General features: G+C 43.1%; 2 protein-coding genes across 5 annotated transcripts; one reads left to right on the top strand and one right to left on the bottom strand.

Moving 5' to 3' along the window:
- Positions 1–104: 104 nt before the first annotated feature.
- LOC133416073 (zinc finger Y-chromosomal protein) lies at positions 105–12,792 on the top strand. Of its 4 annotated transcripts, none has more exons than XM_061702715.1 (8): positions 105–165; positions 707–1,022; positions 4,656–4,752; positions 4,993–5,307; positions 6,801–6,950; positions 7,094–7,216; positions 8,348–8,491; positions 9,408–12,792. In XM_061702715.1, the coding sequence occupies exons 3-8, from the start codon at positions 4,686–4,688 to the stop codon at positions 10,712–10,714; spliced, it is 2,106 nt and encodes a 701-aa protein (XP_061558699.1). In that variant the 5' UTR covers positions 105–165; positions 707–1,022; positions 4,656–4,685; the 3' UTR covers positions 10,715–12,792. The 4 variants fall into 4 exon arrangements, with proteins under 4 accessions (XP_061558699.1, XP_061558701.1, XP_061558698.1 ...); XM_061702717.1 differs by having other exon boundaries at positions 106–165; positions 707–979; positions 5,179–5,307; XM_061702714.1 differs by having other exon boundaries at positions 106–165; positions 707–979; positions 9,408–12,791.
- LOC133416074 (palmitoyltransferase ZDHHC23-A-like) lies at positions 12,730–27,728 on the bottom strand. Its single transcript, XM_061702718.1, has 11 exons — positions 27,642–27,728; positions 26,930–27,057; positions 26,034–26,627; positions 25,415–25,582; positions 22,896–23,129; positions 16,768–16,772; positions 15,226–15,358; positions 15,068–15,141; positions 13,100–13,213; positions 12,921–13,022; positions 12,730–12,841 (listed from the first exon to the last, which is right to left on the bottom strand). The coding sequence occupies exons 2-11, from the start codon at positions 27,046–27,048 to the stop codon at positions 12,822–12,824; spliced, it is 1,563 nt and encodes a 520-aa protein (XP_061558702.1). The 5' UTR covers positions 27,049–27,057; positions 27,642–27,728; the 3' UTR covers positions 12,730–12,821.
- Between the last annotated feature and the right edge of the window lie 107 nt (positions 27,729–27,835).

Raw genomic sequence — 27,835 nt, 5'->3', positions numbered from 1 at the left:
CTACCAACATGGGCTGAAAGGCCACTCCCAGGAAGAAGCCATTACTCCAAAAGAAACATAAAGGAGTCATTCAGTTTGTAATGCTTACAGGGACCAAGACCTTAATTTTGGGAGACAAGTCCTATGGTCTGATGAAACAAAAATGTAACTGTTTGGCCATAATAGGTAAGAACTACCCACTTATGATTTTTAGGAATAGGCCTATAACCTCCCTTGAATTTATTTGGAACACTTGGGCCTACTATGCTACTGTATTTTAATATTGGTCATTACAGTGGCACTTATAAAGCAGTTTTTTTTAGTTACTTCATGTAAAATGTTTGAGAGCCACCGTTCTAATCTAAAGTATGTGGCTTTGCTCAATCAAGATTAAAAACAAACAAAACAAAAAAACTGGTGTAATAATGTTTTATTTATTTATTTGCAGTTGACCTCAATTTAACCCCAAATCCAATGGAAACGTTATATTCGCTTGAGTGCCCCAAAACGGGACCATAGTTTGACTCTTTCCTGTCCATCAACTCGCCTGCGTCGTCTCTAATTCTAGCGGTATGTGTGTAACACTGAGCCTTCCCACCTTCACCGGAGATCTGAGCAAATTAAAATAATGTTCACAAATGAGGGGTCGTCTCGGGTTTTTGGCCTGTTTTCGTCTAATACCTGCCCGCGTGCTTTCCACCACAAACCCTTCCGCATTTTCCTACAGTGCTGGGGCTGTGACGTGTTGTGCTGACGGCGGCCTCGCAGCTTGGAGGAGCGGGCTGCTACTAGCATGACAAGATCAGGCTCCAGACGCTCTGCCTTGCTTTGAGTGGAGCTCCACATACATCCCCCGACCCCTCCTTCTCTGCTCCTCCGCGGCCCGCCCAAATAACACAAAATTCCCGATTGAATCTAGCCCGAGTCTGGGGTGGGGTGGGGGGGACGAAGCGGCCCTGGGAAGGCGAGGAGCGGACGGAGGCCACCCCAGCTGCATCTGGTACGGGGCTCCTTGTTGCTCGTAAGGCTGCTTGCCGTGCGAGGTGTGCATTTGCTCGTGTCCATTGTGTATTTATTTTTTTAATTTTATGTATTTTTTGCATGCATGGGGCATTTTAATGTATTCATTAATTCTCACCGAGAGGCCGCAAAAAGAAGCAGTGTGGCCTTTTCTTCTTAGGCCCAGGCCCAAAGAAAGGCCACAATTTGTAACGGGAATTCGGGCCTATCATGTTAGCCTACGTGCTAACTAACTAGCTGGCTCATAAAAGGAGCGGATTTGCTGACTTGCGCCACGCGTGTATTGTTTCAGCACTTACATGTGCAATAGCCCTCAATGGCGGCGCTGTAAATACGTTCTCATTTTACTTTTTCACTCCACATACTTTAATTAAATTAGCATTCGTTGTACACGAAGCTAACAAAATGGCGGATGCTAGTGTGATGAAAATTTGTGTGTGCGTGTGTGTGTGTGTGTGTGTGTGTGTGTGTGTGTGCGTGCGCGCGCGTGCGCGCGTGTACCCACTTCGTAAAGCTGTTCACGACCTGTGGACCTTCTTCTCTCAGTTCTATTGTTTTACTCCGTACGTGGCTGCTGTCGGCTTTGCGTAAACGTGTATTTAGAGTTGCTTTGTGTACATCATTGCATCTCCGATGGCCAGTGGACGACTATGCTACTCTTCATTTTACTTGGCTGTTAATATCGTGTTTAGTCTGCCACGGGTTTGTCGCTCACGTTGGTGGATTCGGTGGGCTGGTATACATCTCTTAGCTAATTTTAACACCGTAGCTGTCTCTTTCACCTGTAGTTGGGGGGGGGGGGGGGAATGGGCCACTCAGTGAAAATGAAATGGTACCCCAGCGTCCCTCATCACTATTTACTCCTCTGCATCCCTCTTTGTGTGCGTGACTGAGAGTGACAGAGTAAAAAGTTGTACAGTACCACAGGATTCGTGGTGCTAATTCCCTTTATAAGGGCTTTATATAGATGGCGACCACTGTTGACCTAAGAAGTGTGATGCATAAAAACCTTACTGAAATTAGGTGTGAATGTAAAGTAATGTTATCACAGATCCCAACACGCAGAAAAACTAAAATGAATACAATATGCATGATACAGTGGACCCCCTTAATCATTTCGATTTTGTTAGAATCGAAATGATTCGATTTCGATTTCTTGAATTATCAAAACGTTTTTAATTACTTTTTACCCCTCCCACACATCCATCCATTGTCAACTGACCCCACGCTGCCTGCACCAAAGTCAGGCGAGTGTACCACTACATCATCAGTGACTCCCATCCCAAACATATTAAACAAATGTAAACATTAATAATTCCATATAACTCAAAGCAAAGTATCTGCCTCAAATCTCTGCAAGAATAATTTTTCCAGGCAAATGTTACTGCAGACTCACCACTACTCCTTGTAGAAATAAATTGGCACGATGGCGGCGAGCCAGGAGGAAAGAAAGTGTGTAAAAGACAGAGACTATCCAAAGTTTGGAAACATTTCACACCTAAAAAAAGATGATAATAAAGTGCAGTGGGTCTACTGCAAAGCAGAACTAACTAATGGAACACAGCAGCATGTCTATGAACGGCAACACAAGGTTTTGATGTTAGCTAAGTTGGAATGTATTGTAATGCCCCCACAAATGGTCAAGGATAGATACAACCGATGATGCATTTCCAATCTTTTTATTGAATAAACAGTAACGTAATAAGCACATTCATACACAAGCTGCTACAGCCACAACTGATGCCCAGGCACTCAACTGTCAACACGCAGACTGGCTAACGATTAGCAAGTTAACAGCCTGCTAACCTGAGCTCACAACAGCCAATGCTCCACTCTCATTCCAGGCCCCACCACACACCCATAGTCACAGATATTATAGTGTGGAATGTGAGGATGGCAACCCGAAGTGGACAACAATAATACCACCTGTAATAATACCTGTTCACAATACAGCGATATTATAGCAAATATCTTGTAAATATGTATATTAATGACATCATGACAACTTGATTCGATGTTCAATATATAAATTATCCAACAAAGACATAAACATTCAACATTTTTGAAACAGTGTATTGCCTGAGAAAAAAATTATCCAAATCCATTGTGGCTATTCTTTGAAAATAAACAAAGAAATGGTGATTCTACTTTAAAGCACATCTTGTAGCAGCGTAACATTCACGTATTACTTTTTCCAGCATCTAAACGTGGTCTTTTGTTGCATTCTCTTGATTGGCAACAGAGTCCAGACTGCTGCAGTTGACTTGTGAATAACATGAAGCACAGTATATTGTTTGAAAAGCTTTTATAATGATGTTTTGCGATCTGTCTTCTTTGTTACTACACCTAATTAATAAAAAGTAGATAAGTGGGATAGTCAGACTGACCATAGAAAAAGTAATAAAATAATGTATTAAAGAAAAAAAAAATGCACAAAATGTACTGTATGAAATCATCAAAGTAACTCTCTAACCCAACCGGTCGTGGGAAACGGCCGCCCGACACTGAGTCTTGGGTCTGCATGAGGTTTCTTCCCAGGCGGGAGTTTTTCCCCTTTCCTCTGTCGCCTAGTGCTTTCTCACGTGGTGTTCAGTTGGTCTTTTATTGAGTGAGGAGTGTGGTCTTTGACCTGTTCCATGTGTAAAGTGCCCCGAGACAACCTCTGTTGTGATTTGGCACTATATACGTAAATACAATTGAATTGAACGGAATTAATTGTGTTTATAGATATCAGGATATGTGATAATCGATCTATTGGAAGAAAGCCACATACCATACGTCATCACAGTATCATCACAATACCATATCCATCCATCCTTCCATCCATTTTCTGAGCCGCTTCTCCTCACTAGGGTCGCGGGCGTGCTGGAGCCTATCCCAGCTATCATCGGGCAGGAGGCGGGGTACACCCTGAACTGGTCGCCAGCCAATCGCAGGGCACATGCAAACAAACAACCATATCAATATGCATTATATACCACCAGTGGTGTATCATAATAGCTGATATATCTTAATATCACAACACTGTCACAGTCACATAGTATTTGCCTGAGGAATTGGAAATAAAACAAAGAAATTAACTAATAATAAAATCCCCAATTAGATGAACAAAAACACCGCAAGTGTGTAATGACCAAACCATCTACAATATAATATTGTAACTATGATGTCATAATTATGTCACACATTTTCATCAGTGTGATGAAACACTATTTGTTCCACCTCTAGTTATTACTACAAACACAGAGTTTACATGTTCTCCCCGTGCCTGCGTGGGTTTTCTCCGGGCACTCCGGTTTCCTCCCACATCCCAAAAACATGCATTAATTGACAACTCTAAATTGCCCGTAGGTGTGACTGTGAGTGCGAATGGTTGTTTGTTTGTATGTGCCCTGCGATTGGCTGGCAACCAGTTCAGGGTTTACCCCGCCTCCTGCCCGATGACAGCTGGGATAGGCTCCAGCACGCCCGCGACCCTAGTGAGGAGAAGTGGCTCAGATAATGGATGGCTGGCTGGATGGATGGATGGATATTAAAACAGTTAAAGTTGGTCACAGGGGTTCTAGTAATGATATACAGCGCAACTTTTGTTCTCCTTTTAAAATTGCTATTACCCACTGTGGATTACCTAAACTTCTTTTATCATTTGTTTTCAGCTCTCCTGTAACAAATGCAGTACGAGGACAATGGATGAGGAGGTCACCAGGCTTTCGATACCTTCTGAAGAGCCTAAAATAATATTACACGGATCGGGTAATGAGCCATGCTTGTGTTAATGCTTGTATACACTAAAATGGAAGTTGTTGGTATTCAGTAGAGAGTTTTGGGGTATTTGAAGAAGCAGGATTCTTAGTTTAGCCAGATAAGTTTTGACCGACAGTTGATATTGATGCATGCATGACAGTGAGCCATTCAATCCTATTGATATTTATTTCCAATAAACTAATGCTGTGCATGCTTATCTGGCTAACTGGGTAATCCTGCCTCTTCCAGATGAGGGTGGTGCTGGCGGGCAGGAGTTTGTTGTGGAACTTCAAGAGACTGTGTTGGTGTCAGAGGGCGAGGGTGAAGGCATGGCGGTGCACAGGTTTGCTCCAGACGAGCTAGTCATCCAGGATGCTGTTGAGGATGTGGTATCTGAGTATGTGCACTGCGATGAAGATGAAGATGTCGCTGTAGAAACCTGCGTGATGGCCTTGGACGGTGAGGAGGAAGGCGTTGCCATGGGTGACATCCCTGAAGATGGCCTTGACCCCGAGCAGCAGGACGATGACCAAGATAGCTGTGGCGATTATCTAATGATATCCTGTAAGTCACCTCTTTCTGCAGTGCTGCTCTTGCTCAGTGTTCATTAAAATATAATAATTTAAAGATTAAAAAAACTGATTTTAAAAAAACCTGATAAAATACAGGGTTCCTATGCAAGTATGTGAAGTATGGAATTGATTTCATGCATTTCCAGGTCTGAAAAATGGAAGCTATATTGTATGGAAATATATTTGTTTTTGTTCTATTTTATTCATCCATCCATCCCATCCATTTTCTGAGCCGCTTCTCCTTACTAGGGTCGCGGGCGTGCTGGAGCCTATCCCAGCTATCATCGGGCAGGAGGCGGGGTACACCCTGAACTGGTTGCCAGCCAATCGCAGGGCACATACAAACAAACAACCATTCGCACTCACAGTCACACCTACGGGCAATTTAGAGTCTCCAATTAATGCATGTTTTTGGGATGTGGGAGGAAACCGGAATGCCCGGAGAAAACCCACGCAGGTACGGGGAGAACATGCAAACTCCACACAGGGAGGGCCGGGGATTGAACCCCGGTCCTCAGAACTGTGAGCCTCACGCTCTAACCAGTCGTCCACTGTGCCGCCTGTTCTATTTTATAAAACATAAAATTAAAAATAGCCAAACTTTAGTTGCTTGGATTATCTATACAAGATCGTTTTAGGCGCGGCTTTAGGATTATTAAGGGAGAATGGGGTCAGAAAACAATGAAAATCTTTGGTGACGCTTCCAAACATTACGATTTGGGTGTCATCCCTCCAGATATCACATAATGGGCTGAAAGTGTCCCTCTTAAAACAAACAAATGTATAAAAACTACAATCGATTAAGCCATCCATCCATTTTCTCTAGCGTTTTGTCTTCATTAGGGTCATGAGAGAGTAAGAGGCTATCACATCTGATTTTGGATTGGAGGCGGCGTACACTGTGGACTGTTTGCCAGCTAATTGCGGGGAACATTTAGACAAGCATCCTTTCACACTCACTTCATTATTATTATTATTAAGGGAGAATGGGGTCAGAAAACAATGAAAATCTTTGGTGACGCTTCCAAACATTACGATTTGGGTGTCATCCCTCCATATATCACATAATGGGCTGAAAGTGTCCCTCTTAAAACAAACAAATGTATAAAAACTACAATCGATTAAGCCATCCATCCATTTTCTCTAGCGTTTTGTCTTCATTAGGGTCATGAGAGAGTAAGAGGCTATCACATCTGATTTTGGATTGGAGGCGGCGTACACTGTGGACTGTTTGCCAGCTAATTGCGGGGAACATTTAGACAAGCATCCTTTCACACTCACTTCACATCAATGGACAATTTAGTCTTCAGTGACTCTAACATGCATGGTTTCGGATTGTGGGAGGAAGCCTGAGAACATAAATGTTTGTAATTTAATTTATTGAACATAAATGAATGTTTAGGAGTACTGAGAATAGTCAAATATCACCAGCTCCTCTGCGGTAGATTCTACAGTTAAATGCATCCTCATTGTCACTCTCACTAGTGGATGAAGCTGGTAAAATGGTGTCTGAGGATGGGACAGAGGTAACTGTGGAGGGAGCAGTGGAGGACCAGGAAGTGGAAAAGGACGAGGATGGACAGGAGGTGATAAAGGTGTACATTTTCAAGGCTGACTCTGGGGAGGATGACATGGGTAAGAGTATGTATATGTATGTATGTATGTATTCAATATGTTAAAACATGAGCGTTCAAACTGAAGCATAAAGCTGTGGTCTTCCCAAAATGCAAAACAAAAAAAACAAAGCAAAAGCCTTTGTCTATTTTTTTATCCTCCAGGAGAATCAGTAGACATCAGCGATGGGGATATGGAAAATGTGGCATTGTCAGAGTCGGGTCAAAGACTTCGAGAAAAGATGGTTTATATGTCTGTCGGCGATTCTCATCACCAAGGAAACCATGGTGAGTGACTTCGAGCAACCAAATTGTGATAACTTTGCCAGCCTGGGGATCCTCACTCAACAAATCTGTGTTGTGGGTAAATGCAGTATTCTTACTTGATTTTCTATTGCATCCTGTTTAAGGCCACTGATTACTAACAACTGTGTGAGACATCATCGGATGTGGTGCTCAGAATGATCCAGTTTCACTTAATTGGTCCAAAAAGTATTAGTTATTCACCCAAAATATATTTTAGTTCATCGACGTCACCGGCATATAGTGACAGGCAGAACAATTAAATGTTCTTCCACTAGATGGCAGAAGGTGTAATTGAAAAATAACAAAAACTCTCCAACGCCTTCCCTTCATACAACCAAATAACAGCTTTTTCTTCAATTAAACATGTCCAGATTTCACACAAAGTAAGACGAGATCATCATTATTTTAGTGTACTGTATATAATTTCTTTGACATTTTTGTTTGGTTGTGTGCCATTAGAATTTATTTTGTTAAATATGTGCCTTGGCGCAGTAAACATTTATTTTTGAATAATTGATTATATCTTATCTGTTAAATCATTTTTTTATTTTGTGACTGATGATGTTTGTTTGAGGTGAAGACTTTGCTCTTATCCCTGTATGGGAGGATTTTGTTGCATATAGCTGAGTGACTGCTCAGGGTTTTTCAGGTTTTTAAAATTGCTTAACCGTACAGGAAGTTCATGAATCAACAGCACTTGACACGTTGGTTGTACTGATACAGCCTTGTTGCAACTGTGATAGAGGTTGTGGGCAGCGTGGTGCAGAGGATAAGTGTATGTGCCCTACCCTGAAACTGAGCAGTCGCCAGTTCATATCCCAGTGCCTGTGGTCATTGTGTCCCTGGGCAAGACACTTAACCCACATTGCCTATGAATGAAAGCGGTTGGATGGTTGTTGGAGGGGCCACAGGCGCAGAATAGCAGCCATGCTTCCGTCAGACTCCCCCAGGGCAGCTGTGGCTACACTAGTCGCGTACTACCAACAGGTGTGACTGAGGAGTGAATGAATATGGCATGAAATTGTAAAGCTTCTTCTGAGTATCTAGAAAAGCGCTATATAAGTGTAATGCATTATTATTATTACTAATGATGATTTTATTTTGTACTCATAGGTGTGGAGGATAGTGAGAGCTGTGAAAACCGTAATGGAGCAGCAAGCGCGCTCCTGCACATCGACGAATCGGACGGTGTTGATGAAATAGGCCGACAGCGCAACAAAACCAAGCGGCGGTCCGAACCCCGACAAGTCCAAACAGGTACAATGCACCAAGGCCAATTGTCACACTCGGAACATATCTTGAGAGACTTAAATTCTAATTGCACAATTTCAGTGTGGTTATAGTTTTCATCAGCTGATCACCCGCATTACATAGGCTTAGAGGCCCCGTAAAATTTATTCTGTGTCCATCAGTTCTCTTTTACTTATCTGACTCTGGGTAACAGGGGCACCAAGTAGATTATCCTAGACTAGCCCTGTTAATATTTTAACTATAATGAGCATGACAAAGCTACTGTAGTTAATGCTGAAGACAGAACTTGACTCCCAAACTAGTGGGCAGATTCCACCATTTTCCACACAGAACCTTGACCCCATTGAAGGTGCTGATTCTCATTCTGCCAATTTCACAGCTCGATGTGAACAATGCGAGATCTTCAAAACGCCAATGTGGACATCCTATGCTCCTTGACTTTGCTGAGAATTTCTCCATTCGTACCTAACCTTTATTAAGCACAACTTAAAGGGGAACTAAATTTCTAAACCTGCTGTTATATTGTATGTAGTTACTCCGTAAACAAACACAGTGCAGCTCAGTCTCTGCCTAGTGGGGAACATGGCTAGCAGTATGCTGATGGTGGTATGTCAAACTCATTTGAAATGGAATTTAAAAAATATAATATAGCTTTTTAAAAATATGCATCGTTATTCTTTTATAAAAGTGAGTTGCGACTTTGCAACAAAATGAAAATGCGGATCCCAGGATGACAAAGTTGAAAACCACTGATATGAGCTAATAATGCGAAACAAGCTCGTGCACCAAATGTTGAATAGTGATGGGCCCTTTCAACCCTTAGCTGTTGATGACAACCTAGGGTTTCCTTTTTGCACAATGTCTTCGCTGTCACTGGAGAAAACTATCAATTGATGTTGTTGTTCTTATTCCTTCTTCCCAGCTATCATCATCGGTCCCTATGGTCAACCTCTGACGGTATATCCCTGCATGCTTTGTGGCAAAAAGTTCAAATCGCGAGGTTTCCTGAAGCGGCACACAAAGAATCATCACCAGGAGGTTCTGACCCGAAAAAAGTACCAATGCACAGACTGTGACTTCACTACTAACAAGAAAGCCAGCCTCCACAACCACATGGAGGTGCATGCCCTGAGCAGCAAGGCTCCCTTTGAGTGCGAAATGTGTGGCAAGGACTTCCACCAGCAGGCGGCGCTGTTCTCCCACAGACTGCAGCACCACCATCGGGAGGCCAAAACTCAGCAGACGCCCCCGCCGCCCGCCAAGACTCACAAATGCAAATTCTGTGAGTATGAGACTGCTGAGCAAGGACTGCTCAACCGACACTTGTTGGCCGTTCACAGTAAAAGCTTCCCGCACATCTGTGTGGAATGTGGGAAAGGTTTCCGTCACCCCTCTGAGTTGAAGAAACACATGCGCACGCACACAGGCGAGAAGCCGTACTCCTGCATGTACTGCGAGTACAAGTCTGCTGATTCGTCTAACCTCAAGACTCACATCAAGACAAAGCATAGCAAGGAGATGCCATACAAGTGCGAGCGCTGTTTCCAGACATTTGCGGAAGAGGAGGAATTAAACCAGCACGGACTGACACACGAAGAGAACAAGACCCACCATTGTGCCCACTGTGACCACAAAAGTTCAAATTCCAGCGACCTGAAACGCCACATCATATCTGTGCACACCAAGGACTACCCGCACAAATGTGCAGTATGTGGCAAAGGCTTCCACCGGCCGTCCGAACTCAAAAAGCACTCGATGGCTCACCGCACCAAGAAACTCCACCAGTGCCGACACTGCAACTTCAAAAACACCGACCCTTTTGTCCTCAGTCGCCATATCTTGTCTGTCCACACGAAGGAGCAGCAGCAGGCCTCCCCCGAAAAAAGCGAGGCCAAGAGGACAGAGACACCTTCTCCTGTGGCGTCCCCTAAAAAGTCTTCCCCTAGCGCTTCCGCCGCCTCCGGCCCGCCCACTAGAGTAAGTGCAGCCAGTTTAGCGAGCAGTGTGACTGTGGTTATTGGCAAAGGACAAAAAGAGCGCCGAATTTACCAGTGCCAGTACTGCGACTACAGCACAGGCGACGCTTCGGGATTCAAGCGGCACGTGATTTCTATCCACACAAAAGACTACCCACACCGCTGCGAGATCTGTTCGAAAGGCTTCCGGAGACCGTCGGAGAAGAACCAGCATATCCTGCGCCACCACAAAGACGTGGTCCAGGCAGAGTGATAAGACGGACCATCAAACTCTCACCACTGCACCACTCACGTGAAACAATGTGGAGCGTCTGCTGCACATAGCCTGTCCTGTTGTTTACAGTGAACCCCCGTTTTTCATGGGTACAATCCAGATCCACCCGTGAGGTGAAAATCTGTGATATAGAGACCATATAAAGTTTTAGTTTAGGTTTTAGCTCACTTTAAACACACTTGAACGTATTGATACACTTTTTTTTTACTCTGAAGCGCTTGTTCTCACTGTCAAAAAGTGGGAGGCTATCGTATAACATCACTTTGTGGAAACGAAAAGAAGTCTCGCTTGCACGGTTCTCCAAGTAAGGCAAAGCATGCTTGTTTCAAGATGTTTTTTGACACTTGCAGTTGAAGTTTACTGTAAAATTGACACATAAAACAACAGAGAATTAAACATTGTATATTTAAACACCAAAATGATCAACCAAACCAATGATTTCTGCTAGCTTAATGCTAACATATACTGCAAAACGCCATAAACTGGCCAACAGAAATTAGCATAGATGTTTTGATAATTGTAAACCTAGCTTGTTCTTTAACACCCACGGAGCAGAAACACACACAAACAGTGCATACAAAAATACTCAGACGCATATATTCTCCCTCCTTTTTGGAAGAAATAACTTATTACAGCTTAATGGGGACCTTCTCGGCTTCTTCCCATAATTACACTGCATCAACATCCAGTAGAGCTCAGTGCTGCCCAGGTGGTACTGTACCACACGGAAGGTGCGCAACTCTGAAATTGGCCATCCCTGTATACTGTCAAAACCCCAAAACGATCACTTAAAAATCTGCAATATGGGGGGCAGGGGGCGTCCCTATGATGAACCGCAATATAGCGGGGGTTCACTGTACTTTAACAACCTCATGTTGCTTCACATGTATACACATGTACATAACGCCAATGCTCTTGGGGAGCAGCTGAACTCTCTGTAGACTTGCACTTTTAACTGCATGTTCCATGCTGGGGAGGGGGGAAGTTTGCATGGCAGATAGTGCATATGTCTGTTTTTGATACACTTGTTTTTAATTTTTGCAGACCGCAATCACAAAGGTCCTCATTTCATGTCTCAAAAACCAAGTGCAGGTGCATCTCCGAGTCCCAGTGTACTTAACAGAGCAGTGTGGATTAGGAACATATTCGCCGTAGCACTTGACACTTGGGTGAAGGTGAATGCCAATTATGTGCGATTTGACTTAAAGCATCTTTTTTGTTTCCTGATGCTGAATCCTCCACCTCTGGAACACAGTAGCTTGTGTTATGTGACATTTACACAAGGCTACTTGTGTATATAGCACACAGATGAGGAACAAACAATTATTCTGAGTTAAGGACACAAACTTGTGCATTCATGGTTAAGTAAACAAATTGTGCAAATTGCAGCCAGTCATTGTGGATCAGAAAGTGCTCAAAGCAGTAATAATAATCGGACAGTATTTTTAAATATACCAGGGAGAGAAATCCCCGTAATTCAAAATGCCTAAATGTTCTGACTCATAATTATTTCTAAAAAAAAAAAATAATAATAATAAAAAATCGTTTTTGTCAAGTTGTCTATTAACAACCTTTGCAACTGGCATGTTATATTGTAGAAATAGCCTAATTGTCCGAAGTCTTTTTTTTTTTTTTCTTCCCCCCCTCTCTTCCCCCCCCACCAACACACATTGCTCTTACCAGAAGGGAAAAAAATGTAGATTTTTTTTTTTTTTTTTTTTTTTAATAGAAGTAACTTCAGAAGACAGGTGCTTGTGGTGTACTTTTACATATTTCCTTTTTTTCCCCACCCTGTGATTGTTTTTTAAATATTTATTTCATTTACAAGTTGTATAGTTATGTGTAACTAGACTTCTATGGGACGTAAATTATTGTTTTGTATACAAATCTGTATAAAGCGCGTAGTTGTAAACACTTGATGAAAGTGAGCTGTGTCATTCTGGTTGTATGTCGTATTTGTTTAAAAAAAAAAAAAAAAAGGTAATAAAAAAAAGTATTTTAGCTCTCTGACTTTTATTAGCACACGTTCGTTAACTTTCCACTTGTCTTGACAACATTGTTGGTTTAAGCTGTGGGTGGCAGGAAGCTAGGCAGCTGTGCACTCACCTAAATGAGGTAAAATAGTGAAGATACAGAGTGTGTAATCATGAGATTAAACATGAATCCTTCATAATCTTGATAGTACCATTTTTGGGGAGGAATGCAATGTTTTCAGCTAGGATTCCGGTTTCCAGGGAGAACTGCCTGAACTTCTCCAGCAGATCCGGGCTGAGATCCACTCCACGACCTGTAGATCCACATGAGGTTAGTCTACAACTCTGTGTTTACCACTCAGGTTTCTAATGTGACAATCGAGGTCATTACCATATAGCTTGTTTACAATTGTGGGATGATCCCTGTCTGTCCTTATGGTGTGAGTCAGGGCGTACTGGTCATACTTCACGTCAACAATGCGCATGTCATTGTCATTGCCCCAACCTGATGGATATAGAGAGGGACAGATTTCATGAAAGAACAACTTAAAAAAAAAAAAAAAAGTGAGGTAATGTCATTGCACAAGGGTGCACACCCTCATCACTATGATATGGCTCTTTAGAATCAACCAATCACATTCAAATGTTAAATGAGAGTCACCACACACCAGCGTTTAAAGTGCCTCTAACCCCAAATACATTTCAGATATGTAGTCTTTTCCTGACTTTCTAGCTGAGGCCTGAAACCTTTGTGCTAACAATGACTGCTATTTCAAATTGCTCAAATTCTCTTCACTTTGTATCTAAGGCCCCAGTAGGAGTTGAAGAAAAACAGCCCCACAGCATGATACTGAAACCCAGTGGCGAGGCCAGCCCTATTTTGGGTGGGCTCCAGCCCACACAAAACTTGTGTTAGCCAGGCTATGAATTCGCCCTCAAATTAATTTGAATTTATTATTTGGAAAAAAAACGTTCTGTGGTGATAGCTCACGCTTTGGAATTCATCCATCCATTATCTGAGGTGCTTCTCCTCCCTAGGGTCGCGGGCGTGCTGGAGCCTATCCCATCTGTCATCGGGCAGGAGGCGGGGTACACCCTGAACTGGTTGCCAGCCAATCGCAGGGCACATAGAAACAAACAACCATTCGCACTCACAGTCACAGCTACGGGCAATTTAGAGTCTCCAATTAATGCATGTTTTTGGGATGTGGGAGGAAACCGGGTGCCCGGAGAAAACCCACACAGGCACGGGGAGAACATGCAAACTCCACACAGTCGGGGCCAGTGATTGAACCCGGGTCCTCAGAACTGTGAGGCTGACGCTCTAACCAGTCGTCCAACGTGCCGCCCGCTTTGGAATTGACAAAAAAATAAAAAAAATAAAAATAAAAAATAAGTAAACCCCGTGAAAATCGGTTGAGAAATTAGCAAATTATGACTTGATTTCAGGCCCTAATTTACAATAGCAGAGTCAGAGCTCTAGCGACTAATTTCCAAAAAAGTGACTAGCGATCTTAATTCCTGCTGACTACACACACTACACGAGTGGAATTATTTCCACATTTTAAGACTAGAAAGGAGTCCAGTGGAAGGCAATCACACTTAACCAATATTGCCAAAGAAATGGTGCTCATTTATGTTACAAAAGCAGTGATTTCTCTACATTAAAAAAATTGACATGGGGTATGTACTTCGAAGCTGGAAATATTTTGCCAAGGTTGCCTTGTCTCACCTGAACAACTTTATTTAATAGTCTAAGACAGCTGTACACATCAGAGATGTTTAGATTTATGTGATACCTCATGATACATCACAGACATATCAGAGCTTTTACCAACCCAAAGAACATAGGGACAAGTAAATGGTTTAGTATATTTGTTTCATTGGCGTGCTGGTCCCATTACTTAAAAAATAAATAAATGATAGGACATTTTTGCAAATTATTTTGCGAGCCCCCAATTTAAGGCTTAAATTGATTGACGACCACTCTTATATTGGGTCTCATTCGATTGTGCCTAATTTTGTGGTTCATCAGTGTATGTTAAATTTAGGTCAGCCTATTAGCAATGTTGATAATGTATTAATGCTCATTTAAAAAAAAAAACGAAAAACATTAACATACAGCTTCAAATATAATTGATTTTGAATAATATCAGACACAAATTCATCACAACCAGTAACACGTTTCAACCCATCATTGAAATTCCAAGGGTCACCGTTTAAGGTCAAAACAAAACCCCAGAAAATTCTATTCTAAATGACTTTTTGCAGTCTTCATTGCTAATAGTGAGCACTTACTACTTTTAAACAGTTATGTAACTTTCTGTGTGTAATGTACTGTACTTTTGTGCAAACTCACTTGTGTATGTGAACTTTCCCGGCACATTTGTCTTCTTGGCCAGGTTGTTCAGTCTCCAACATGTCCCGTCAGATCTGCACAGAAACAACTAACACATGGTTAGCAATGGCACCCTTTCCCCACTTCCAAAAAAATCTATGTCACTCTGTCTTGCTCACTTTAAACTTGCATATGAAATATCCAGGTCACCATCTGCAGTTGGATTGAGCATGGCTGTGCCCATTTTCATGGAGGCGCGGTGTTGGACGAACCATTGGCCATTAGAGGCGAAACCGATCAGGTACCACTTCCCTGCCATCTGTGTAACCACGGAAGACATCCAGAACACTGCTGTTGACATGCAAACAAAATACACAAAATTCATCTTTCCACCCAGCCGAGACATCTTACCCCTTGGATATTGAAATCAGCTTGGGGCGTGACTTCTGCAGAGGCCCTGATGGAGGCCAGCGCGGCCACCAACACGGTCACCAGTAAGACCATAGCAGCCGGATGGGAGTCGGATGATGATGATGGACAGTGAGGGAGGATGAAGAGGAGAATGTCTACTGGTAATGCTCTGCCTGTCTTTATATAGTGAAGGGCTCACTTTCTCTCCCCTACAAACACACACACACACACACGCACGCATACACGTGTGCACACACACGCGCACACACACACACTCGCTCTTCCACAAAATGGTATCTGGGATGAGTACAAACATGTTCATGCAGCCAGAATTTTAATCCTATTAGGGTTAGAATTCAGCAAAATCTGCTTGATAGTGACAGGAATGAATGACAGATCAGGGTTCACATGACGGTTACATTACGTACTTCAGAATCCCCTTAGTTTTTTCGAAAAAATGGAGAACAAAACAGCGGCTCCCCTCTGGTTTGTTCCACTGCAGTGACCACAGAAATAAATTCAGCTGTCAGCAGTTATAACACAAACTGCTCGATGCATGACAAAACGAATGTCATGTTGTGGATTGGATTGCCTACCAGTACTGTATTCTCATGTGCTACTCTGGTAATGTTTTTGCCACATCATTTAACCTGAAATTACACTGATTTCTGGTGTTGACTTTAAAACAATGCAGCTTTTCACAACTCTCACAGTAAACAAGCCCAGTCCATGAGTACAGGGTGTCCCAAAAGTCAGTTCGCTTTTATCTAAATATTGTGTCATTGGAACAGACGTGAGGCCATGAGCATTTGACATCTTAGGCGTTGCAGTTTTTGTAGGCATATGTATCCATCCCTTGCCGATGGCTCACCAATTGACTTTTAAAGAGCATTGTAAAATTACCGCCTTGCAAGACGTTTTTTTTCTTTCCCCAACTGCAGTTCAGCACCAGTTTGAAAAGCAGCTGTGGTCCAATGGTTAAGATCATCGCCTGCCACCGTGGGGGATCTAGGTTCAAGACCCCGCCCGACTGGACCATCTGCCAACATCCCCTGGTCTCACGGCTGTGGTGTCCTTGAGCAAGACGCTGATACCCCGAAATGCTCCAGTGTGTTCCACCAACATGTGTATGTGTTCACTGTGATGGGTTTTGTGTCCATGCATGCATGTTCATGACAATAAAAGGTGATTCCTCTTCTTTATGGCAGTGACACTGCTCCAATGCATTGTATTATTTACACTATGCATTGCAAGTTTCTCAAAACAGGATCTGTTCTTGACAAACCACACAGCGGAAGTTCTGCTGCGACCACCACTAATAAAATCACGAAACTTCAACAGCAGGCGTTCTGCGGGGCTGCACTGAAAGAAACTGAGCATCCCCAAAAGCTCGATTCAGCAGATGTTTAGGAAAGTGAGAAAGCTTTACCCGTACCGACTTCAGGTAGTTGGTGGGTTAAAGAGGAACAACACGATGTTGAGAGAGAGTCTCCTATCCTGTTAAAAAATAAATACATAAAGACCATTCATTTTTCCATAGTAGATCAAGGAAATGTCATCAAATGTCCATCTTTTGTAACCAATATATGCACCAGAGTTCTTCAATTTACAGTATATACAGTAGTCTCTATTGAAGCTGTAAGTAGGATTTAGAGATGCAAAAAATGAGTGTTGACTGAGTGATTTAAAGTATATCCTGTAACAGTGTTGTACCTGAATGAGTTCAATGAACGAAAGCTCATGAAGTAGTTTGAAGTATTTTGGGCAAACGTGAACTGAATTTATTGCATTTCTGCCTGTGAAACGTTATTGAGAACGCGCTCATTCTGGCGTCATAAAACAGTTTTCGAACGAAAGTTCATTTTCATTCAATAGTGCCAGGTTTTGCAAGGGACTTCCAGGACAAAACCCGCCTGGACACACTATATACTGTATGAGCCTTCATATGTCGGGGATGAACGCCGACAACCGCCATTCATGTTTAAATTCCGCTGGCACGTCGCAGCAGCCTGTGTGCGCGAGGTGTGTTCAGGGACACTGCGTACATGGGATTGAATACGTTCCTTGGTTGTTTTGTAATGCAGTACATCATTGTAAAAAAATATCTCGAGAAAAAAATCATATTTGTATCAGAATTCTTTAGTTAAAACACTGTGCGATTTTGTTTTAACTTATATAAGATAGACGAGATAAAATATTTTGTTAATGTAGTCAGCCAGAGCTCCCGTGAATGCAATGTCCTTTCACCATCGGTCAAAAGTCCTGTTTTTGTTTTAACTCCTCCATCCATCCATCCATTTTCTACCGCTTATCCGAGGTCGGGTTGCGGGGGCAGTAGCTTAAGCAGGGACGCCCAGACTTCCCTCACCCCAGCCACTTCATCCTGCTCTTCTGGGGGGATCCCGAGGCAGTCCCAGGCCAGTCGAAGGACGTAGTCTCTCCAGAGTGTCCTGGGTCGTCCCCGGAGTCTCCTCCCGGTGGGATGTGCCCGGAGGCTTCCGAATCAGATGCCCCAGCCACCTCATCTGGCTCCTCTCGATGTGGAGGAGCAGCGGCTCTACTTTGAGATCCTTCCGGATTACCGAGCTTCTCACCCTATCCTAAGGGAGAGCCCGGACACCCTGCGGAGGAAACCCATTTCGACCGCTTGTATCCGGGATCTTGTTCTTTCGGTCAAGACCCACAGCTCGTGACCATAGGTGAGGGTAGGAACGTAGATCGACCGGTAAATCGAGAGCTTCGCCTTTCGGCTTAGCTCCTTCTTTACCACAACGGACCGATACAAAGTCCGCATCACTGCAGACGCTGCACCGATCCGCCTGTCGATCTCCCGTTCCATTCTGCCCTCACTCGTGAACAAGACCCCAAGATACTTGAACTCCTCCACTTGGGGCAGGATCTCATCCCCGACCTGGAGAGGGCACGCCACCCTTTTCCGACTGAGGACCATGGCCTCAGATTTGGAGGTGCTGATTCTCATCCCAACCGCTTCACACTCGGCTGCGAACTGCTCCAGTGAGAGTTGGAGGAAAAGGCTTGATGAAGCCAACAGAACTACATCATCTACAAAAAGCAGAGATGCAATACTGAGGCCACCAAACCGGACACCCTCTACGCCTCGGCTGCGCCTATAAATTCTGTCCATAAAAGCTAAGTTAGTTAGAGTCGGTGACAAAGGGCAGTCTTGGCGGAGTCCAACCACAGGCCAAAAAGGCCCGATAGGACTCCTTCTTCAGCTTGACGGCATCCCTCACCGTTGGTGTCCGCCAACGGGTTCGGGGATTGCCGCCACGACAGGCACCGACCACTTTACGGCCACAGCTCCGGTCGGCCTCCTCAGCAATGGAGGCGCGGAACATGGTCCACTCGGACTCGATGTCCCCCGCCTCCCCCGGACCATGAGCAAAGTTCTGTCGGAGGTGGGAGTTGAAACTCCTTCTGACAGGGGATTCTGCCAGACGTTCCCAGCAGACCCTCATAATACGTTTGGGCCTGCCACGTCGGACCGGCATCTTCCCCCACCATTGGAGCCAACTCACCACCAGGTGGTGATCAGTTGAAAGCTCCGCCCCTCTCTTCACCCGTGTGTCCAAGACATGTGGCCACAAGTCAGATGACACGACCACAAAGTCGATCATCGAACTGCGACCTAGGGTGTCCTGGTGCCAAGCGCACGTGTGGACACCCTTATGCTTGAACATGGTGTTCGTTATGGACAATCCATGACGAGCACAGAAGTCCAATAACAGAACACCGCTCAGGTTCTGATCGCCGGGGATCGGATCACCAAGGTCCCTACCTTCGGCCACCGCCCAGCTCGCACTGCACCCGACACCTATGGCCCCTCCCACAGGTGGTGAGCCCATGGGGGGCAATAAGTATACCCACACCTGCTCGGCGCCTCTCACCGTGGGCAACTCCAGAGTCCAACCCATCTTGAGAGGACTGGTACCAGTGCCCAAACTGTGTGTGGAGGCGAGTCCAACTATATCTCGTCGGAACTCCTCGACCTCACACACTAGCTCGGGCTCCTTCCCTGCCAGAGAGGTGACATTCCACGTCCCTAGAGCCAGCTTCTGTAGCCGGGGATCAGATCGCCAAGGTCCACGCCTTCGGCCACCGCCCAGCTCACACTGCACCCGACCCCTATGGCCCCCTACGGCCCCTCCCACAGGTGGTGAAGGGGGACCCACGTTACCCTTTCGGGCTGTGCCTGGCTGGGCCCCATGGGTGCAGGCCCGGCCACCAGACGCTCGCCTTCAAGCCCCACCACCAGGCCTTGGCTCCAGTGGGGGTCCCCGGTGACCCGCGTCCAGCCAAGGGAAAACGAAGTCCATTGTTTGTCGTCATCATTAGGGGTCTTTGAGCCGTGCTTTGTCTGGTCCCTCACCTAGGACCTGTTTGTCATGGGTGACCCTGCCAGGGCCATAAAGCCCCAGACAACTTAGCTCCTAGGATCACTGGGACACACAAACCCCTCCACCACGACAAGATGACGGCTCAAGGAGGGGTGTTTTAATTTCTCATTTTTAAAAAGACTATTCAAGCAAGTTTTTTTTCTCATGTGTTTGAGATTTTAGGGTGATAGCTGTAACTGGCTCCTAGGGAAATAGCCTGTCAGCAACATATTGGAAAAAAGAACGATGCACAAGTTCATTTTTGGAACAGTGAACTTAGTCCTAAATTTTGAATTATGGACTGAACTAGTTCATTTTGGAGCAGTAAAGTTAACTTTGAACTAGTTTGCATAGAAAATGAACTTTCCCAACACTGTCCTGTAACTACAACCCCAATTCCAATGAAGTTGGGCTGCTGTGTTAAACATAAATAAAAAAAGAATACAATCATTTGTAAATCATGTTCAACCAATATTTAATGGAATACACTACAAAGGCAAGATATTTAATGTTCAAACTGATAAACTTTTAAAAACGACGTTGCTTGGATGGCAGCATATGTTTCTCCAAAACCTCTATGTACCTTTCAGCATTAATGGTGCCTTCACAGATGTGTAAGTTACCCATGCCATTGGCACTAACACAGCCCCATACCATCACAGATGCTGGCTTTGGAACATTGCGTCCAAAAGTCCGGATGGTTCTTTTCCTCTTTGGTGCGGAGGACATGACTGATGAGCTCGGGCCCATAGAAGCCGGCGGTGTTTCTGGGTGTTGTTGATAAATGGCTTTTGCTTTCCATAGTAGAGTTTCAAGTTGCACTTATGGATGTAGCGGCGAACTGTATTGACTGACATTGGTTTTCTGACGTGTTCCTGAGCCCATGTGGTGATATCCTTGACACATTGATGTCGGTTTTTGATGCAGTGCCGCCTGAGGGATCGAAGGTTACGGGCATTCAATGTTGGTATTCGGCCTTGCCGCTTACATGCAATGATTTCTCCAGATTCTCGGAACCTTTTGATGATATTATGGACCGTAGATAATGAAATCCCTAAATTCCTTGCAATTGTACGTTGAGGAACATTGTCCTTAAACTGTTCAACAATTTTTTTCTCACGCACTTGTTCACAAAGAGGTGAACCTTGCCCCATCTTTGCTTGTGAATGACTGCGCAATTCAGTGAAGCTCCTTTTATACCCAACCATGGCACCGACCGGTTCCCAATTAGCCTGTTCACCTTGGGGATTTACAAACAGGTGTTTGATGAGCATTCCTCAACTTTCTCAATCTTCTTTTGCCAGCTGTCCCAGCTTTTTTGTAACGTTTTGCAGCCATAAAATTCTAAGGTAATGATTATTTGCTAAAAACAATAAAGTTTATCAGTTTGAACAGTAAATATCATGTCTTTGTCGTGTATTCAATTAAATATAGGTTGAACATGACTTGCAAATCATTGTATTCTGTTTTTATTTATGTTTAACACAACATCCCAACTTCATTGGAATTGGGGTTGAACTATAATATGATAATGCAGCATAAAGCAAGAACATTCTCCCCATTCCAGGGGGATCTTTGCATTGAATCCTCACATACCCTGCCAGTTTAAACAGGTAAACCATTAGCCCAGAGGGAAAAGACAATTAATGTAAGGATATGTTTTGCAGCATATTTTCACAAGCACACTCCACGTTGTACTTCAATTTCAGTGCGAATTAGTTCAGTAAACACAGAACCAAATATGGAATTACTTTGTGTGGCTCAGTACCTGGAAATGCCATGATGGCCCCATTTGCCGAAAATTTGCTCACTGATAAAACCACACACAGCTCCAGGTACGAAATGTATGCTTTGGTGGGACAGCTCATCTAAATACAAGCATTTATGGGTTCTAAATTTTCTGTACTTTTTTTCAGCAAGAAGATTGAAAAGAAATCCTGACCATAAAAGCAATGATGTCGTGGCATCAACTCAAGGCACTTACTTATCATCTAATCTGAGTGCTCTGATGTCATCCCATCTCGATACGCTCAGGAACTAGGGGTCATATATACATGGTATCTGGAGATTGCTACGGTATGCTTTGATGTATTAACCAGATCACTTGTGTTTGAAAATAAAAGCGACATAGTTGATTGATTGAAATGATCCCATCACTACATAATTTTGTTGTGTCCAACGAAGTGCAAAAAAAAAAATAAATAAATAAAAGGGTTAAAGCAAACACAACTGTGCAAACAACACTGCTCTCTATAGGCTGATTATCTACAATTCAATTGAGCCTTGTTATTGTTATCATCTGTCTACTATATTACTGCAAACTATAACATTCCAAAGGAATTTATGTACTTTTCTCTGTTGGCACCTTGTAAAGCTTGATTGTAATGATAAAACTAACCAGCCTAAACATTAGATCCAATACAATACTGTCAGAGGTATTCATTTAACAATATATTTATAATTGTGGTTTTGATGTGGGATAGAATACCATATCATACAGGGAGGTGTTCCTAATGTTTACTCTATGTCATATGGAGTCAACAACCAATGACTAACTAAAAAAAAGCCAACATTCATCCACATGGTGATAAAAGAAGGGGATTAATTGATGGCAAAAAAAAAAAAGCCCTGAGTGCATTGACTTGGACTTTACATGAAGACAATGTATTGATTTAAACTGTTTGCTCCACCCGTGCTATATGCATTATATAAAGGACAAAGATCACATTAAATATCATACTCACAATGGTCAGACCTTCATTAACATATTAATCATTTAAGGTTTGTATTTACCGCATGACTGCAAAAACAGCAGATTAAATGCAGGTTTATACATACAGTAATGTTCCAGTCATGAAGCATGTAATAGCCACTTTTTTTTTTTTAAATATTGTGATGTCCAATATTTATTAACAAAAAGAAAAAGCACCATTTCTTTTTTTTTCTTTAAATACATGAACTCTATTATGTTAATTGTTAATGTTGAATTGTATCCAAGGATGTGAAATTAGACCAAGTCAGGGGGGCCGGATCGAGGACACGAAGAGGCATCGGCCATAGTGAGGAAGTCAACCCAGTTCTGGTAGAAGCCTCGTGAATATGTTCCCGTGGCGAGCCCCCACAGGCGACTCTGGCCCGTTTTGTTCCTCAGGGCTAGCTGGGCCTCCCGCTCCGTCACGTTGAAGCTGATATTGACCACCTGTGCCACCAGTAGGTACAGCAGCCCCCCTGTGACTATGACGCTGTACCAGGCGCAGGTGAAGCAGAGCGCTGAGCTAAACACATCGATAAAGAGAGACATGAGAGAGAATAGGCTACAGTTAAAAATGTGTGGCAACTATATGCATAACATCATTAGAGAGTTTGTCAGCTCGTGAACAGTTCTTTAAAATAAGAGGCTATGTGCTTGCTTCGATGTGTTTATTGCCACTTCCAGTTGAAGTTTACTGCCAAACTAAACATAGAATTACATGTTGTGTATTTAAAACAACCACATAACTTTGACTTGGGCAAGCTTGCTAGCTTATTGCTAGTGTTCATGCCAAATGCTACGGACGTTCTAACGAATAGTATTGATATCGCTGGGTATAATCCTTAAAGATATGGATATTTGAACATAAATGGCGCAGCAACACATACAGTCAGATAATATAATATAACAATACTCAGATGTATACTATATTCTTTATCCTCAGCAAAAAATGAATAATATACTGTGGCTTACTGTGCGTTTTTTTTTCATGTACAGTGGTGCCTTAAGATGTGAGTTTAATTCATTCCGTGACCATGCTCGTTTCTCACTTCATCTTTCTCAGTTAAAATGAATGTAAATGCAATGAATCAGTTCTAGCCTCCCCCAAAACAAACCCCAAAATGTTTTGAAGTGTTTTTTTTTTCATAATAAAAATATATATATAAAACAAACAGTAATAACATTTGCTCCACACATAATTTGCAAAAACGAAAATTATAACTGTACCGAATGATTTGTCCTTCCTTGTTCTCGCTCTGTGGAGTCTATTGGCGGTTGGAAAACCAGCTTATTGGCTGGCACATTACCGCCACCAACCGATACTTGGTCTGTGAGCTGGTTGAACGCGCTGCACGTTATAGGAAAAATGAAAAAAAAAAGTTTTTTCGCTCGCCGCACTTACTGTATTTTGTTGGCATGTCAAGTCTGCACTAAGTTGCTGATTTAATGTGGCTTCAACTAATATTTAAGTTATTGGTTCATGTTGATTCTGTAACTTGTGTAGTGTACATGACCAAGTAATGAGTACGGTTAAGCTAAAATGTTAAAATGTTACTTTTTTTTTAACTTACCGTATTTTCACGACCATAAGGCGCACCGTATTAAAAGGCGCAGTCTCGGTCACGGGGTCGATTTCTGTACTTAACACATACATGCGCAAGCATGGTAAAACATACGCTATCTTAAAACATGGTAGCATGCATGCATGCTAATGCTAGCGTATGTTTTTAAAAAGGCAAAACTGAGTTCGATTATACTTTATTGAAGTATTTAACAATGTACTCACATTATTTTTGATCAATCCTCATCCACAAATCCATCAGTCCTCATCTTCTGTATCCGAAATGAACAGCTGGACAAGTTCTCCATTGAACATGGCGGTTTCCCTCTCGTCATTGTCGGAGTCAGTCTCGTTGCCGGGGGGCTGTTCAGCAATGATGCTTCTCCCGGCTGTTCTTTGCTCGAGTTGGTCTTCCAACACGGGCCACCTCGCCTTGTTTCCGCGGAAACTCAGCTTCGTCTTCGTGACTTGGCGAAGCTCGTTTTCCTGCTTCCTCCACTTGCGAACCATGGATTCGTTGATCTTGTATTCTCTCGCGGCTGCTCGAGTCCCATGTTCCTCCGCGTAACTAATAGCTTGCAGTTTAAACTGTGCCTTGTAAGCGTGTCTCTTCGTAGGTGCCATTTTCGGGGGTCCTTAGCCAAACCGATGTTGTACACATACTGGCACTATATACCTACTGGGGGCGTCTTCTTTCACGCGCACCCTTCCCCCTTTAACGTCCGCATTCTGTCCTCAGTTACGTCCGCCTTTCCTCTATATAAGCAGCGTGTCGGCAGGAAATGCTCCCAGTCAGTCAAGCGGAGCGCTCATCAAAGTCACACAACAACATTTACAGATTTTGGAAATCGGTGCACACATAAGGCGCGCCGCATTATATGGCGCCCCGTCCATTTTGGAGAAAATGGAAGACTTTTAAGTGCGCCTTATGATCGTGAAAATACGGTAGTTACTGTTGAATTAAAGTAATCAGTAAAGTAACTAAGTTACTTTTTCAAGGTAACTGTGGCAACACTGCTCAAGACTGAAAAAAATCAGCCAAGCAACGGCTCATATCTCGTATCTCAAGGCACCACTATAGTACAAAACCTGCAAGTACTTGTTTTTTGGCAGAAGAAAAGCAGAAATGTGTCAAATAAAGTAGGTAAAGTAGGGTGGGAACTAAAATACTGTAGCTTCCTCCTCCCGAATGAGCAGGACAAAAAATATGTTTACTTTACTTGTACTTTGGTAGCCTGTGTTCGTACCTGGACAGAGTGTAGACACCAGGGCAGTAGAAGAGTGCGCTGACTAGATACTGCTGAGGACACAGGCTGTGAAGCACCAAAGTGATCCCATACAAAGATGTCAGCAGGAACACACATAGGGTCAACAGGAAGCTGCGGTGGTTACCCTGTCCTACGCAACTGTTAATCCTACAACATAGTACACACACATTGACATCTCGCGTTAAACCCTCGTGTGACAGGCCAAAACGTTTTAGGAATTCTTAGAATATATTTAAAAGTAAGGAAAAATTGTTAGATTTTAGCGTTGCATTTTAAGATTTGTTTTTTTTCTGAAATATACTTGGATAATTAGTGTTTAAAATGATATCTTATTTCTTTCATGACATTTGACTGAGCAGTTAACTTAAATGGAGAAATTAAATAAAGCTGTTCATCAAATACTTTTGTTCTGTCCATTACTACTTCCTGTATTACTGCAAAACAGAATTCAGTTGATTTATTGCATAACAAAATCTATTACATTTGATAAAGTAGGCTTGAAAATGTGAATATTCTTAAGTTGGACCTGAGAAGATTTGTAGGAATCTTAGTTTATGATGTCACTGATCTGTTGTAAATAGACTATAAAGCCACACACCAGACACAGTGGTGGTCCAGGCGTTGGACACAAGCTCCACATGTTCTACAATGTCCCGCCCGGGGTGGTCGTGCAATTTTGCACACAGGACACCTGCTCCATTTTCCACTTGGTCTTGATACTGAGAAATTGGAGGTTGCCTCTGACTGAACAGACCCAGTGAGATGTGGTGAAGCCTTAATGTCCTCCTCACGTGTAGTACTAACAAATCCCGGGCCCCTCTTGGTTCGAACCAGAGAGACAATAGTAAAGATCATCCCCGCTGTCACGGTGCATAGCTGCGTCCGAGTCACATCTCCGCGAGGTACAATCTCAGTGATGAAGAGGTAGTACATGTAGGCGAGAGAGTCGAGAGCCAGGGTGAGAAAGAAGAGCGACCGTCTCTTCCTCTTGTGGGTGGCGTAGTAGAGCCAGAGCACCAGGCCGGGCAGCGCTGTCAAGATCATGACACCCAGCAGGTAGTGCAGTGCCGCCACCCGCATCAGAAGAGGCAGCAGGACCACTGCAGGAACCAGGGAGATCTCCAAGTTGTCAATCAAGGCCCCCAGTAGAAATGAATGACATCCACTCTTTGGTGCCTTGTCTCTCAGCCATCTAAGGTATATAGAAAGATAGATGAAGGGCGGATGGCTGACCAAACAGACAGGCTGAAAAAAGATGGATGTACAGAGAGATATTCAGATGGATGATAGATGGAGCCAGATGATGGCTGGACAGCTGGATAACAGGTAGACAAATGTATAGATGTGGGACAGATGAATGATGGGTAGAAGTTTGGATGGATAAAATGTAGTACTGGCCATACATAAAGGTCAGTGTATGTATTACACTGCTGCATGTGAAATTTAGGAATACAAATGTCCACACTTCCCATGCAAAATGCATCTCCTCCATACCTGTTAAAGGCTTCGTCCAGATCCTCACAGTCACAATAGCATCCGTACTGGAAAACGTCGCATTCACAGCAACACATTGGATCATCTGGTTCTGGAGGTTTTAACTTCTCCCATTTCATCGTGGATTACTTTGATCGACACACAACCCCCAAATGTCTCAATTTAAGACAAAACAATATCATGGTCATGAGTTAATTCATACATTGTACTAATTATCTGGATCCCATGGGGTGTCTAAAAATATTAATGTCTAAAATCAGCCTTTGGTGCTTTCAATGTAATTCGTTGAAACAAGGCCACTGTCTCCATAGAGACAAACTATCTGGGCTAATAAAGTCCTCAATACTCAGCTGTATAGAACTTGAGATATTGTCCGACTAATGTATGTTATTTTTGCATAGTATTTTGTGTAATTCAAAGTTCACCCTCAAAGATACTGTCAAATAAATGTGAAATATTGTTCAATGGCAATAAAAATGAGCACTTAGTATAGGCAGAAGTTTCGATGGAATTAGAATGTGCTGGCGCACTCAGTGTGGTCACTGAGCGTATTTATGATCACATCAAGTTTGTGCCCTACACAAGAATAAGCCAATATGTATTTTGTTTCCAACTTTACATTCAACTGCTAAACATTATCTACATATTAACAGACAATTCCTCTATTGCTATTTGCCCAAGCTAGGATGAATATATTCACTTTCTAACTTACCTTTTATCTCCAAGCGGAAAATCAAATGCACTCCTGAGCAAAAATGTGTAAAAACATCTGTCAGCTACGGCTCCTCGTATGAGTGGATGAAGAAGAAAAAAAGTACCAGTAGAACAAAGAAGAAGTCACCTCTCTGCTGTGGTGCCTCTGTGTCAAAGCAATGAAATGGTTGTCATTTCCAGCATTCCCATGGT

The sequence above is a fragment of the Phycodurus eques genome, chromosome 17 (genome assembly GCF_024500275.1).
Source record: "Phycodurus eques isolate BA_2022a chromosome 17, UOR_Pequ_1.1, whole genome shotgun sequence".
Lineage (NCBI taxonomy): Eukaryota > Metazoa > Chordata > Actinopteri > Syngnathiformes > Syngnathidae > Phycodurus > Phycodurus eques.
This window is presented reverse-complemented; position numbering and strand designations above follow the sequence as displayed.